Below are 15,913 nucleotides of genomic sequence, written 5' to 3' on the forward strand. Positions count from 1 at the left end.
CCGGATTCACCGCATGACAACGATCACGTGTGTTTCGTGTTTGTTGTTACACCTTTAGTTTCACTAATGCTCACAAATCTGTACTTTTATAAGAGTTTTCATGTAGTTGCAATGTTATATTGTGTCATGTTTATCAAAATAAAACTGATAAAAAACTTAGACCCCACTACATTAGTTTTTATATAGTATATGCTTATATTGAACTTTATTCTTGTACAAACAGATGCTGTAAGCAGTACATAAAGTATTGAATGAAGAAAATGTCTCTGAAACATCGGTGTATTAGTCAAATATTTATTTAACTGTGATAAAAATATGCAAACGCAGCACGAAAGTGTCCGACTTCACGTCTCCGTTTTCAGCTCCTTCCCGCCTGCACGTGGCTACTCTCGCCGATTGGTTACATCCAGCCACAGTCGATGTCGAACACACCTATTGACTTACGGGCTTTAGGAGTGGGGTCGTCTGAAGGGGATCATTTTCATTGCATGATATATAAACACCCACCAGTTTGAAAACACCCACAAATACAGAAACGCCCATTTTTGTTCTGCAGAGACGCATCGCCACCACACAGTCACGTGGTTCTGCAGAGATGAGTGGAGTATATAACCTCCAGCTCCCCCTCTCTGGAACTACTGTGGGCATGATGGGTGAATCCTCCAGTCACACCCTAACTCCACCCATAACCCATCTCTCGACCATCTCGACCCATTAAACATGTTAAGCTCCACCCTTGAGCTCCAGAGAGGTGGAGCTGGAGGTCACTTTGCTCTGAAGCGAGCACTACTTGAACAAACCAGCGCTGTCAACCCACATTATAGCATAGTGTGCATTGATTATTACATCAACGACATTTACAGTATCATTTTAGTCTGGAGAGTGATGGGGAGGCAACATTAATATTAACATAAATGTTTTTCTTGTATTTAACCCTCAGGTATTTCTTACTTATTGGTCACACTCATACTCCTTGATGGTCAAATGTGACCATACACCTTAATTATTTTTTAATTAAATGTTCTATATTTTAGTTAAATAATATTTATTTAATATTTTGAGGAGATCTTTTGTTACTAAATACTATTTGCACAATAATTATGGTCCATTATTGACCACTTAAAATCATATTTTTCCCAATATTTTTATTATTTATAAAACAATTAGTGTAATATTTAAGGGTTAGTTCACCCAAAAATGAAAATAATGTCATTTATTACTCACCCTCATGCCGTTCTACAGCCGTAAGACCTTCGTTCATCTTCAGAACACAAATTAAGATATTGTTGATGAAATCCGATGGCTCAGTGAGGCCTGCACTGAGAGCAAAGCCATTCAAACTCTCAAGGTCCATAAAGGTACTAAAACATATTTAAAACAGTTCATGTGAGTTCAGTGATTCTATCTTAATGTTATAATGTGACAAGAATAATTTTTGTTCACCAAAAAAACAAAATAATGACTTTTCAACAATAAATAGTGATGGCCGATTTCAAAACACTGCTTCAGAGCTTTACGAATCAAATCAGTGGATCGGAGCACCAAAGTCACGTGACTTCAGCAGTTTAGCCGTTTGATAGGAGATCCGAATAACTAATACAAAACAAAAGATTCATAAAGCTCAGAAGCTTCATGAAGCAGTGTTTTGAAATCGGCCCTTACATATTTTGGAGAGTCGTTATATATTTATATAAAAGTATTCTTGTCGCTTTATAATATGAAGGTAGAACCACTGAACTCACATGAACTGTTTCAAACTGTTTTTAGTACCTTTTATGGACCTTGAGTGTTACAATGGCTTTAAGGCCTCTGAGCCATTGGATTTCATCAAAAATATCTTAATTTGTGTTCCGAAGATGTCGGGAAAAATAATAATTTTCATTTGTAATGCCATTGTTTACCCACTAGGTGCCTGTATGGCTCTTTAATAATAAATATGTATCTACTAGTCTAGTTCAGTGTTAATTTTGGAAGCCATTTTTGATTTAGTCTTACGGTGCGTTCCAAACGGGATACATCGCCCTCCGAAGGGCACTTCGGAGTGAAAATAATCATGGCCGCCATGTTGAAGGGTCGTTCCAAACCGAAGTGCTCAAAACTGGCCACTTCAAAGGGCCCTTCGGAATGAAGGATTTTGAAGGGTACAACTGATGGACACTTTGGGCCCCCATGATCCTTTGCACAGGTAAGTTCTTTGACGTCACAGAATGGGTACAGGAGGTTATAGGAGTTCGATTTTTACCTATAAATGTATATATATTATTTTTCTATACTACTGTAATATTTATACGAGTTAGATTTGGTACATTATTATGGTCAAAACGACATTGTACTTCAACAAAAATACTTTACAGCTCCCTTTATCAGTCCATTCAAATGTTTAAAATACATAGACACAATATAGCCTACATGCCATAAACCTAAAATAAATAAATAAATAAACTAACGCTAAACAAATGGCGCAGCTTGCACAATTTACTCCTCTTTGATCGTCTCGTTAAGATGACACTGAAGTGCGTTCCAAAAGAAGAGTTTTTTTGACCCCTACACCCTTCATCCCTTCGAAGCTCTCACTCCGGAGGGTAAACCCTTTGAAGGGATTAGGGCATAGGGATGAGCCCTTCCGAATGGAACGCAGGGTTAGTTTTTATCTTCAGACGAAAATGCCCTTAGTCTTAGTCACATTTTAGTCATTTTAGTCTTTCATATTTTAATCTAGTTTTAGTCGACGAAAAGTCATCACATTTTTGTCAAGTCTTAGTCATTACTTTTAGTCAAACTACAGTTACCAACATTAATTTTGATAGCTATTTTATATGTAGTCTTTAGACAAAATAGTCATTATATTTTTTTTTTGAGTTTTATTAATAAGTTTAATTTCACCAGTTTGATGCAGTAATTTGGCTCATTCAGAATCAGTTCTCGGTTGTTGATTAGTGAACTGCTCGGATCGACCGAGTATGATTCGTGATCGATTCATTCAGATCGGTTCAAGCGATTCATTGAAAAGATCCGAGTTATAAGAACGAGTTGGTCACAAATCGGTCGTCACTAATACTAAGATGAGATTTTAATTTTTATTAAAGGTAAGAATTATCAGTTTACAGTTAGCGAAAATAATATTTAGTTGCAGTTAAAATTATGACACAGTGGCAATATATATTAAAATAGCGTATGCTTCAAAAAATTAACGTTACGTTACTTTGAAGGGCAAAACAAAACACTAAAGCTACAAGACAACAATAACCGAGATAGACCACTGAATAAACCTTGGTGACTTTACCAATTCTTAAAATCGATTGATCAGTTTGCATGTTTAACAATACATTTCTCTCATACTCAAGTCATTTACAGACACCATCGTTCGCCTGTGGATTAGCAACGGGATTTTCAGTTACGTTAGCCAGTCCCTAAACATTGGTAAGACCAACGACATTACATTCAACATAAAACTAACATTACTGTCAAATGGAGACCCGTGGAAAGCTAAAAAACTAATATAATGGCTGCCATGTTGTTGATTTTAGGCACATCTCATGGATCAGTCTGGGATTCAGCCTGAGAAAAGTAAGTTAATTGCACCTTTTCTCCTGGTTTTCGAAGTCTTCATTGCTCGTTTTGTTTCTTACGAGCTGATGTTTGAGCTTTTCTTGTCGTTGTTATTTATCCAGTGGAACTCGTGGTTGTCACTCATGTTGTGGATGCCATCACGTTTTGGGCTCAGGTAAGCAAAATATTTATTTACTGTTTACCTCGTCATGTCAGATTGCGTTAATTAAGCAAAAAATGTAAATTTCTACAATCAGAATTGCTGTTTTTTGTCATCTAATATGCAGTATGTTCATCCAAGTGGCTGGTTTTTGTTTCATCAGAATGTGACAGACAAAATAAATGAGAAGATAAATGATATGCTGACAGAAAAATGCCCCATCGCCCCTATACTGATGGGAAGGCCAAGTTCACACAAGGTAAGTCATATACAGTAGTCAACATTTGAAGTGGATCAAAACCTTTCATCAAAGTTGACCTAAAACCTTCTTCTTAGGACAGCTTCGTTCTTAGGAGAACTTTGATTCACTATTTTGATCCACTTCAGATGTTGACTACTATATATTGACAAATAGGAAAGGTCTACAAGTATAGATCTGACTCTTCACTCCATTTTCCTGTGTAGGTCTATGGGGCACGATTTTCAGAGGACAAGTGCTGGTACAGGTGTAAAGTCCAACAGCAAACAGAAGACAAGGTTTGTAAAAAGCTGTGAAAATCAAGAAGGATCCACATATTTAGGAACTTGGTTTGTTCTCACAGTCCCCAGTATGGTTAGGTGTGGGTGAGGCTTAGGATTGGCTTTAGGGACAGGGACCAATCAGATAGTAGCCTCAATGAGAGAAGAAATAGAGGGCAACAGTTGGGTTCTGGAAGTAAAAATCTCATTCATTTTCTCTATAGGGAAATTGATTTTGAACAATTACTCTAACACCTTTAAAGACAGACCTACTGTGAGCTACGAGGTTGCAAATCGATGGTATTGCTTTTGGTGAAGCCTTCAGTCCACATTATTTCAACAATATTTTTTAAATAATCATGTTTAAGTGATAGTTTTTAATGTTGTGATTCACTTCATAGCTGGTCGGTTTGGTTCATGGCTTATAACTTTTAAATATATCCCTAATGGAAAAACTTATGGGGAAAAAAATGATTCCGGAAGGCCGCTGAAAAAGTGGGCATTGTTGCTCTCTAAAGTCATGAGTGGTTTAGAATTATATGTGTTTTATTGGATGATATGACAGTGGCCTCAGACCTTATTCTGAAATTGGTGTAAATGCAGCATCACACAAAAATTGAAGGTTACCAAAGACATTATATAAATACCCTGTTCAGCAGAAAGTCACCCATGATTTATTTATTCTGCTACCAAAAGCAAATAGTGTTAATTTTTATATAGTGGACTGTCGTGGAAATTCCCAATACTAATCCGACTTCACCACTGACAATTCAAACAATCTCCAGTTGTCAATATAATATATATAATACTCAGTACCAATACAGTACTACATTATCTTCGAGGTAATTCCCATCCCGAATATAATACTATAGTATCTCGAGGGAATTCCCTTCTCGAATGCTTCTAATACATTTCCAATACTTTGAGGTAATTCCCCTCCCGAAGTAAGGTGACGACGTTCTGTCAAGAAGCTACAATCACTACCTCAATCACACATGAGCACACAGGTCTTTAGCATCTATACACTCTCACCGTCCTTCTCAGGTGTATGCTGGTCTGACACAGGATCATTAATACTAACTCTGAGTATTACAGCCTCACCCCGAGGGCGACTCTATAGTCTTCCAACACTATCACTGTCTCTGCTGTGGTCTTTTGAACTAGAATCTTTAGTACTTCTATTCATTAGCTGCGCAGCATATACCTGACACGACTTCCAAATTGCTCTTTGTAGAAATGAAGTTTTATTTATGGCCGGGAGGTCACTCGTTACAACAACAGAGTGAGTCTCTCTGAATAGAAAGATACATGCACATTTAAGTCTTACAGTTGAGTAAAAATCAATGTCTTCCATCACTGTGATTTGTTCTGAATGATCTAAGCTAATCATATGACTGGTCTTTGACCTGAGCATCCTTAGTCTGCATTTTCTGTACATTTTATGTTGACAAAATATTTCTATCACAGGACGAAGTTACTTTAAAGGATTAGTTCACTTCAGAATTAAAATTTCCTGATAATTTACTCACCCCCATGTCATCCAAGATGTTTATGTCTTTCTTTCTTCAGTCGAAAAGAAATTATGGTTTTTGATGAAAACATTCCAGGATTTTTCTCCATATAGTGGACTTCAGTGGCTACCAAAGGGTTGAAGGTCCAAATGTCAGTTTCACTGCAGCTTCAAAGGGCTCTACATGATCCCAGATGAGGAATAAGGGGCATATCTAGCGAAACGATTGGTCATTTTCAAAAAAAAAAAAGATTTTATATACTTTTTAAGCACAAATGCTCATCTTGCACTAGCTCTGCGATGCGCCACGCATTACGTAATGATGTTGGAAAGGTCACACGTGTCGTAGGCCGAAGTACTGCTGTAGGGCGAAAAACTAATTTTCTCCTCCAACTTCTAAATCGTCCAACATTGTTTTACCTTTTTGTTTGTAAAGGCCGTTTGTGTTAGTCTTTGCATGTTCGCTTTGTAGACACTGGATTGGTATTTCCACCTACGTCACTCGTGACCTTTCCATTGTGATTACGTAATGCGTGGCACATCGCAGAGCAGTGCAAGATGAGCATTTGTGGTTAAAAAATATATAAATGTTTATTTTTTTTAGAAAGTGACCAATTGTTTCGCTAAATAAGACCCTTATTCCTCGTCTGGGATCGTGTAGAGACCTTTGAAGCTGCACTGAAACTGTAATTTGGACCTTCAACCCGTTGAACCCCTATATCCACTATATGGAGAAAAATCCTGGAATGTTTTCCTCAAAAACCTTAAAGGTGCTAAAGAGGATGTTTTGTTTTAAACATTTTTGCAATATTACTTGAAACTGTCTTTACTATCTGATAAAAGACTATTTATTAGGTGCACTGAAAGGAATAATATTAATATACATCATCTGTGCACGAGGTAGGGCCTTAAAAACATCAGCCAATCGTTTACGCAATCATCGCGTAAACGGTTGGCCCTCTGGCTTGTCAATCACTGCCATGACGTTCCTTGTGAGAGACGTGCGCGGCTGCGCGCTCCAGTAACTTTCCACACTCCACAGGCGCTGCATGCAATGTTTTTGTCAGGAGACAGGAGTAACAACTGCAGATTGAGTTACCTGCGGTGAGTCCGACATAATGAATCCACTAACACGACACAGCGAATGCCGGTGGTAAACACTCGTGTTCCAATACTCGTGCACGAGTATTGGGAGGCGTTCCCTTGAAATCATTTAAAAAACTCAGTAACAGTCTTTGCTTTCTCAGTCGACGAAAAGATCCTCTTTAGCACCTTTAATTTCTTTTCAACTGAAGGAAGAAAGACATAGACATCTTGGATGACATAGGAATGAGTAAATTATCAGGAAATTTTAATTCTGAAGTGAAATAATTCTTTAAGGACTATTAAACGACCTGAACACCAATTAAACTTGATGAATAATTAGAAAAATACAGAGCTGTTTTTTAAATGTTTTACACAGGTGTGGTTCTCATGGAAATCACACACAAGGGTTTACTTTGTCTTTTCTTCTCAGTTCTATATTTTGTACATTGACTATGGAAATACGGAGATTGTCAGTCGGTCTGATTTAGTTGAACTCCCAGAAGAACTGCAGACAACAGGACTGGCAAAAAAGTACAAGTTCTGGGGCTTTCATGTGTCAAGTGAGCAGGATTCCCCACTTTTTTCACAGGTATCTTACAAAACAGAATAGACTGTTCACCTATGAATATGAATTTAATATTGTTTACCATGAAATGTTTCAGTCTGACTGATACGGCTGTTGTGGTATTCACTAGGGGAAGTCCTTCCTTCACAATACGATTCATGGAAAAAAGTTGCGTGTCCATAAAAAGTCAGTTTGCTTTGACGGAACCATCCTGATTGAAGCCTTCCAGGGGAGTCTTGACATTGGTGAGGAGCTGTTGAAATTTAAGTTTGCCAAAGTCAGTCTCCCAGGCAACAGGGAGAACTCCCTTCCCACGGTGAACCTGCAGGAGTGCACAGGACTGTGGCCCACCAGGAACCCCCCGGGGGAGTTGGACACACTTGGCTCTTCATTGGGATGCATGCCCAAATTGCGGCCAATATTCTCAGACCAGAAACCTCAAGTTATTAAGTAAGTTTAGATACACACAGACAGTATTAGAAGCATTTACCTCTTATTTTTAAAGTGCTTAAATTAGAAGCATGAAAAGAAAGCTGCGATAGAATTTTCTTCCCAATTGTGACGTGTATCCAAATGAAACGGCTTCTAAAACGAGACAAAATGTAGGGCGGAACTTGGTTTTGTCCATTTGAAATTGATTGGTTTGTTATCTTTTGCTGTTACTGTGATGTCGTGTGAGTGACAGATTGTTCCGCCCTCAGGCCAAGTAAACACGTGGTCAGAGAAGAGACGTTGCTGCAAGACGGAGGGGAAGATATTTTGATTAAAGTTTACGAGGACATGTGAATTACAAAAATGATGTGCACAGATAAATCATTTATAATAAACATTAAAATACTCCATAAAAAATAAGAATGGTCCATTTTGATTTCATGTTGACTTTAAGGATAACATTTCTATTCACTTTAAAGGTGCCATCGAACGTTTTTTTACAAGATGTAATATAAGTCTAAGGTGTCCCCTGAATGTGTCTGTGAAGTTTCAGCTCAAAATACCCCATAGATTAAAAAAAAAAAAAAATTTTAACTGCCTATTTTGGTGCATCATTAACTATGCGCCGATTCAGGCTGCGGCCCCTTTAATTCCTCAAGCTCCCCGCCCCCGGAGCTCGCGCTTGCCTTAAACAGCATAAACAAAGTTCACACAGCTAATATAACCCTCAAAATGGATCTTTACAAAGTGTTCGTCATGCATACTGCATGCATACATCAGATCATGTGAGTATTGTATTTATTTGGATGTTTACATTTGATTCTGAATGAGTTTGATAGTGCTCCGTGGCTAAAGCTAACATTACACACTGTTGGAGAGATTTACAAAGAATGAAGTTGTGTTTATGAATTATACAGACTGCAAGTGTTTAATAATGAAAATAATGACGGCCCTTGTCTCCGTGAATACAGTAAGAAACGATGGTAACTTTAACCAGTACATTAGCAACATGCTAACGAAACATTTAGAAAGACAATTTACAAATATCACTAAAAATATCATGTTATCATGGATCATATCAGTTATTATTGCTCCATCTGCCATTTTTCACTGTTGTCCTTGCTTGCTTTCCTATTCTGATGATTCAGCTGTGCACATCTAGACGTTAATACTGGCTGCCCTTGTCTAATGCCTCGATCATGGGCTGGCATATGCAAATATTGGGAACGTACATATTATCGATCCCGACTGTTACCTAACAGTCGGTGTTATGTTGAGATTTGAGATTTTTCGGAGGTCTTTTAAACAAATGAGATTTACACAAGAAGGAGGAAACAATGGTGTTTGAGACTCACTGTATGCCATTTCCATGTACTGAACTCTTGTTATTCAACTATGCCAAGATAAATTCAATTTTCCATTCGATGGCACCTTTAATCATGCCATTCGGATTTAGCACCCATATGATCTTTATGAAAATATCCTGATGAATGTTCTGAGTTATGAATCCCTGTTTTTCTACATGTTTTAGGGAGCAGAAAACAGTCATTGCTCTCCAGCCTGTGGAGAAAATGAATGTTGGTCAGGAATCTCTTACTGAGATCAAGGCCTTGAAGACAGATGGAGGTGGAGATGGACAGCAGTTGTGCTCTCAGGATACTGAGCAGATGCCAAATGAAACCGAGTCTGAACTACAGGTGGCACTTTCTCATTCTCATAAATGTTTTATCAATCAATTTCATTTTATCACCACATTCATTGCACATCTAATTATTATAAATCAGTGGTCCTCAACTGGTAGTTCTCTCCTGATAGGGTTGTTGACATCAAACATGTGAAAAAACAAATGAAACACTGTAAGCACCCAATGGACAAATCTCCCACCCAATATTCAGAGATATTTAGACCCTGTCAACATTCAAAAGGGAGAAGAAAATACCCATACCATTTTTTTTTTTTTTTTGATGTTAAAGGGTGTGCATACAATTTAGAAAACCAACAATGTAGACAAGTCAACATATTGAGCAAATTTCAATTTTAAATAAAAAAATATATATTTTTAAGTAATTTATTTACTGTTCATTTAATGTTTTAAATCACTGTTAAAGGATTAGTCCACTTTCAAATGAAAATTTCCTGATAATTTACTCACCCCCATGTCATCCAAGATGTCTGTGTCCTTGTTTCTTCAGTCAAAAAGAAACGAAGGGTTTTGATGAAAAATTCCAGGATTATTCTTAAAGCTTACGCTGTATGTCCTACACCTTCCCCATTCTACTTACGGAACGAATGCTGCGCCAGTTCCGTTTTTTCCGTAAGTAGAATAAGGAAGGCGTAGGACATACAGCGTAAGCTTTTTGAAGAATACGGAAGTGCGCTTTGGCGGAAGCACTTGCAAGACGATCATTTGTTTATAAAGCATATACATTTAATTTTTTTTTTTTTTGAAAATGGCAGATCGTTCCGCTAGATGAGACCCTTATTCCTCGTCTGGTATCATTTAAAGCCCTTTGAAGCTGCACTGAAACTAATTTTGACCTTCGACCGTTTGGGCTCCATTGAAGTCCACTATAAGGAGAATAATCCTGGAATGTTTTCATCAAAAACCTTAATTTCTTTTCGACTGAAGAAAGAAGGACATGGACATATTGGATGACATGGGGGTGAGTAAATTATAAGGACATTTTAATTTGAAAGTGGACTTATATGGAGTCAAATTAATGCCTTAAAGTTTTGCACAAAAATAAAGTTTTGCAAAACACAAAAAAGAATTGAGCAATAAAAAAATGTTTTGCAAACAAAAATAAAGAATTGCAAAGGAAAAATAAAGTATTGAGCAGAAAAAAATAAGTTTTGCAAACAAAAATAATAAATTGCAAAATAAAATAAAGTAGTGCAAAAATAAAAATATAATCAGTTACAAAAATCAATGACAGCTGTAATCCTATTTTATCTTTGCCACATATTTTTCATGCTCAAAACTACTAAATCATTTGCAACACTCATTTTATTCTGCGTTTCAGTCAAGCGTGTGCTCACGATACCGGTTCTCTTTTGCGCTGCACTTTTCTGCGCGGTTCTCTTTATGGCACTGGTTTGACGTGGGGGTGGAGTCAAGAAACGGGGGCACGCCCCCGCGAAACACGTCATCGGCAGGAGACGCAGATCGGAACAGAACAGATCAAGCATAGAGACAGAGCGCATTTATTATAATCTGAAAACCACCGGGGAAAAACAATCCAACCGTCTCCAGGCTGCCTTCTTGTCTTTTCTGACTCATTACAAAAAACAGAACAATGCCTAAAAGCTGCTGTGTGACAAGGTGTACAGCTAACAAGCTAAAAAACCCAGAAATAAGTTTTTATAAGCTGTCGACCCCAAACAACGAATGTTTAAGGACACACAAGTGGACACAGGCAGTGAGACAGAGCGCAACGGGTCATATTACTATAAGAAAAGCATTCATTATTTTTAACCATGTCAAAGAATTATTTCACCTGTCGCCGATTACGCTTCCCTCCAATGCATTTCGCGGGGGCGTGCCCCGTTTCTTGACTCCACCCCCACGTCAAACCAGTGCCATAAAGAGAACCGCGCAGAAAAGTGCAGTGCAAAAGAAAACCGGTATCGTGAGCGCACGCTTGACTGAAACGCAGAATAAAATGAGCGTTGCAAATGATTTAGTAGGTTTGAGCATGAAAAATATGTGGCAAAGATAAAATAGGATTACAGCTGTCATTGATTTTTGTGATTGATTATATTTTTATTTTTGCACTACTTTATTTTATTTTGCAATTTATTATTTTTGTTTGCAAAACTTATTATTTTCCGCTCAATACTTTATTTTTCCTTTGCAATTCTTTATTTTTGCTTGCAAAACATTTTTTTATTGCTCAGTTCTTTTTTGTGTTTTGCAAAACTTTATTTTTGTGCAAAACTTTAAGGCATTAATTTGACTCCATAGACTAATCCTTTAATAACAATTAGTTTTTTTTGTTGGCGCCAATAGCCTCGTGGGCTATAGTGCAGTTGCGCTTCGGGTGTCTCGAGTTTGACACTGAAGACTGGAGTAGTTGCCCAAATTATGTTTTAAAATGTCTTAATATAGAAAAACGTTATTTCAAATTATAAAACAATATTGTGAGCATAAGAGACTTCTTTCAAAACATTTAAAAACTCGTACTCGTAATGTATGTACTCGTACATACATTGATGCTTGGTTCTCATTATCTTTATGCTGCATGTAAAAAATTACACTTGGTTATATAATGAAAGTGAAAATCTGGTTACATGTGAGAACATGCCTGAGATAATCTGTGGTTGCTGTGCTGTTTTGTGTACCCAGAGGATGAGAGAGGTGATAAATGAGAAGGACTTGGAGATCAAGAAGCTAAAAGAGGAAGGAAGTGCCATCCAGCAGCATGCATCTCTCCTGGGGCACCAGCTAGAGGAGGCCAAATTAGAGCTCCAGGTGCCCATGAGCTGTTTCTCACGTGTCTTTTTTTTAATTTGGGTGTTGGTTGTTCAGCATGTTTTAAGGTCATGACACAGGTTTATCTTATAAAGCTTTGTTCATATTTTGCAGACAGTGAAGGAGAGTTATGAAAAGACAAAGGACACTGAACTTAAACATCCTGCAACAGTTGCAAGCAGAATTTCCCAGCTGGCTAAGAAAGTGGATTCTCTGAGGAAACTAAGGCAAAATTATTTTTTTAGTTTTTTTTCTTTTCTTTTGTTTTCTATTTGGGCCAGATTTACTAAACGGGGCAAATTAGTGAGAGAGAGAGCGAGAGAGCAATTCCAAAAAAGTGCCAGTGGGAGTGGAAAGTTCTGCGCACGATCTACTGACAACTCGCAAATTAAAGAACACAGTAGCAGTCGGATCATTTCCATAATGCCCAACACAATCTACGAAGAGTAGTGCAAATTACTAATAAATGCCCGTAAAATTGGCTAGCGCAAACCTTACTAAATCACCTTGCATGATACGTTTAAATACTCCCCTCCCATTTTGCGTCTGAAAGGGAAACTCCTACAAATGCATATGTAAAAGCTGTCAGCAGCAAAAATAACCCTGTCCATGCCTTTTTAGTGCTAATTTTTCACTGCGTGTCTTTAGTAAATCCTGACAGTAGTTTTTTTTAATGCCAAAAGAAGGTTTGCGCTGGAGCAAGCTGTTAGTAAATCTGGATTTGCAACTGTGCTACCAAATACCCTTGAAGGTGCCCCAGAACTTCTTTTTAAAAGATGTAATATACGTCCAAGGTGTCCCCTGAATGTGTCTGTGAAGTTTCAGCTCAGAATACCCCATAGATTTTTTTTAATTAATTTTTTTTAACTGCCTATTTTGGGGCATCATTAACTATGCACCGATATATAGGTTGCGGCCCCTTTAATTCCCGTGCTCCCCTGCCCCCGGAGCTCGCGCTTGCCTTAAACAGCAAACACAAAGTTCACACAGCTAATATAACCCTAAAAATGGATCTTTACAAAATGTTTGTCATGCATGCTGCATGCATGAATTGGATCATGTGAGTATAGTATTTATTTGGATGTATTACATTTGATTCTGAATGAGTTTGAGGCTATGCTGCGTGGCTAAAGCTAACATTACACACTGTTTGAGAGATTTATAAAGAATAAAGTTGTGTTTATGAATTACACAGACTGCAAGTGTTTAAAAATGAAAATAGTGACGTCTCTCTTGTCTCCGTGAATACAGTAATAAACGATGGTAACTTTAACCACATTTAACAGTACATTAGCAACATGCTAACGAAACATTTGGAAAGACGGTTTACAAATATCACTAAAAATATCATGATATCATGGATCATGTCAGTTATTATTGCTCCATCTGCCATTTTTCGCTATTGTTTTTGCTTGCTTACCTAGTATGATAATTCAGCTGTGCACATCCAGACATCCTGCCCTTGTCTAATGCTTGAACATGAGCTGGCATATGCAAATATTGGGGGCGTACATATTAATGATCCCGACTGTTACGTAACAGTCGGTGTTATGTTGAGATTTGCCTGTTCTTCGGAGGTCTTTTAAACAAATGAGTTTTATATAAGAAGGAGGAAACAATGGAGTTTGAAACTCAGTGTATGTCTTTTCCATGTACTGAACTCTTGTTATTCAACTATGCCAATATAAATTCAATATTTAATTCTAGGACACCTTTGAGTCAAAGTAGAGAGATGTTCAGTTTTCTTCAGAAAATAAAACAAAAAATAGTGTTAAACTTCTTGTTTACAACAACATAAATGTTTTTGTTTAGTTTTTTGTTTTTGAGAAGTTATCATTGGTTTTAATGTAAAAGTGTTGGTGATTCATTATTATGGGTTTGAACCTCAGGGAGAGTAATCCATGCTCCACTGATGAAGATCACCTATTGGAGTCCATCACCATCATCATGAACTACAGGATCTCAATGCCGTTAAGCTCAGAGAGGCTGGAGCTTGCGTGGAAAGCTTATGATGAAACCTTGGCTAATCTAAGAGGCTGTCAAACCGTGAGTAAAATATACATTCTTCTGAGTTTACAGGTAAAAGAATGTCATCTCTGTGGCTCAGAAAGAGTTTGGTGTAATAACCAGCGTATGATTGAACTATTGTTATGAATCACATTTCCTGTTGTCCTTCGTTGGAAATGACATTGCTTGTAAGATGTTTGTGTGTGTTCTGTCAGATGGCAGAAATAGAGCCACTGGTGAACAGCAGGAATGAGGCCCGCGGTGCTCTCTTAGCTGCTGTAGACGACTTCCTGCAAGAGGTGGACAAACTGCCAATCAATGAACGCTTGAACAAGCTGAAGGTATGCAGTGATACACTCAATACACACTCAAGACCAGACGTACCAAAGAAGGATATAAAGCTCCAGAGGATATCCTGGCTCTTCCCAGCTTTATAATGGGAGTGAATTGTAATAGTAAGATTTTGAAGCCCAAAAAAGTGCATCCATTCATCATAAAAGTAATCCATACGGCTCTAGGGGCTTAATAAAGGCCTTCTGAAGCGAAGCAATACTTTTTTGTAAAAAAAAATATCCATAATTATTACTTTATAAACTATAATCACTAGCTTCCAGTAACGTTTGTCCGCGTGTTCACGAGAGAGTCGAGTTCTGGCGTGTGACGTAGGATGTAGGAGTAGCGTAAGTTTAGGTGAGAGTAGACGCCTCTCACAGTTCAAACAAATAGGGCTGGGCAATAAAAATTTAAGCTCCTCTGATATTTCTCTTTAAAAATTCTTATTTTAGACTTCTAATTCATGACCGGTGTTTTGTTTTGCTCTATCCTCTGTGTTTCTGCCTTCACCTATACCTCATGCGTCTTGTCAAAGTTCTCTCTTCCGGCAGAACTAGACTTTGCATACAAAGTTATAATTATGGATATTTTTCTTACAAAAATGCATGGCTTCTGAGTCGTATGCATTACTTTTATGATGGATGGATGTGCTTTTTTGGGCTTCAAAATCTCAGTTATTACTCACTCCCATTATAAAGCTTGGAAGAGCCAGGATATTTTTAATATAACTCAGATTGTGTTTGGCTGAAAGAAAAAAAGTCACATACACCTAGGATGGCTTGAGGGTGATTTTTGGGTGAACTATCCCTTTTACCCGCTTCACATGTAAAATTAAATGAATTGCTAATTACAATTGGCTACTCTTGACACTGAAAACAAGTGCCTGTACAAATCCTAGACATAGTGAAAATTGGGAATCGTGTAACATTTACACGTTTCATTTATCTATTACAACTTTTATGTAATTTTGCCTGCTTGGCAGTTCCTGTTTTAATTATTACATGACGCCAGCCAATTGCTGCATTGCTGATCATGGTTTCAAGTATCAATATATCAGCCCTTTCCAATGAACACAAGAACACGCAGTAATATCAGGCAGCTTAATATAGAGATTTTAGTAAGATCTGCAAATTATTTTGAAGAACCAAATTAGCCAGAGATCAGTTATCATAATTAGGTATTTGTCAAATCATCTCAGATTTATTTAGCGAGGTATGAAGGACTGTCTTTGACTGTGTTTTAGTTTCTTGTTTCCTGTCTAATAATGGTGTGAAACGCCCA

The 15,913-nt window shown here is 37.5% G+C and overlaps 1 protein-coding gene across 1 annotated transcript in view; it reads left to right on the top strand.

The window, feature by feature from the left end:
- The first annotated feature begins 2,946 nt into the window (after positions 1 to 2,946).
- Positions 2,947 to 15,913, top strand: part of LOC125243859 (serine/threonine-protein kinase 31-like) — a 30,820-nt gene continuing 17,853 nt past the window's right edge. The window contains exons 1-13 of the mRNA XM_048153702.1: positions 2,947 to 3,086; positions 3,345 to 3,420; positions 3,528 to 3,567; positions 3,672 to 3,724; positions 3,873 to 3,968; positions 4,175 to 4,246; positions 7,255 to 7,413; positions 7,520 to 7,839; positions 9,353 to 9,518; positions 12,167 to 12,292; positions 12,407 to 12,519; positions 14,182 to 14,338; positions 14,515 to 14,640. Coding sequence (XP_048009659.1) covers positions 3,537 to 3,567; positions 3,672 to 3,724; positions 3,873 to 3,968; positions 4,175 to 4,246; positions 7,255 to 7,413; positions 7,520 to 7,839; positions 9,353 to 9,518; positions 12,167 to 12,292; positions 12,407 to 12,519; positions 14,182 to 14,338; positions 14,515 to 14,640 — 1,419 coding nt within the window. The 5' untranslated portion in view covers positions 2,947 to 3,086; positions 3,345 to 3,420; positions 3,528 to 3,536. The remainder of the gene's footprint in view (positions 3,087 to 3,344; positions 3,421 to 3,527; positions 3,568 to 3,671; positions 3,725 to 3,872; positions 3,969 to 4,174; positions 4,247 to 7,254; positions 7,414 to 7,519; positions 7,840 to 9,352; positions 9,519 to 12,166; positions 12,293 to 12,406; positions 12,520 to 14,181; positions 14,339 to 14,514; positions 14,641 to 15,913) is intronic.

Source organism: Megalobrama amblycephala, linkage group LG13 (genome assembly GCF_018812025.1).
Source record: "Megalobrama amblycephala isolate DHTTF-2021 linkage group LG13, ASM1881202v1, whole genome shotgun sequence".
Classification (NCBI taxonomy): Eukaryota; Metazoa; Chordata; class Actinopteri; order Cypriniformes; family Xenocyprididae; genus Megalobrama; species Megalobrama amblycephala.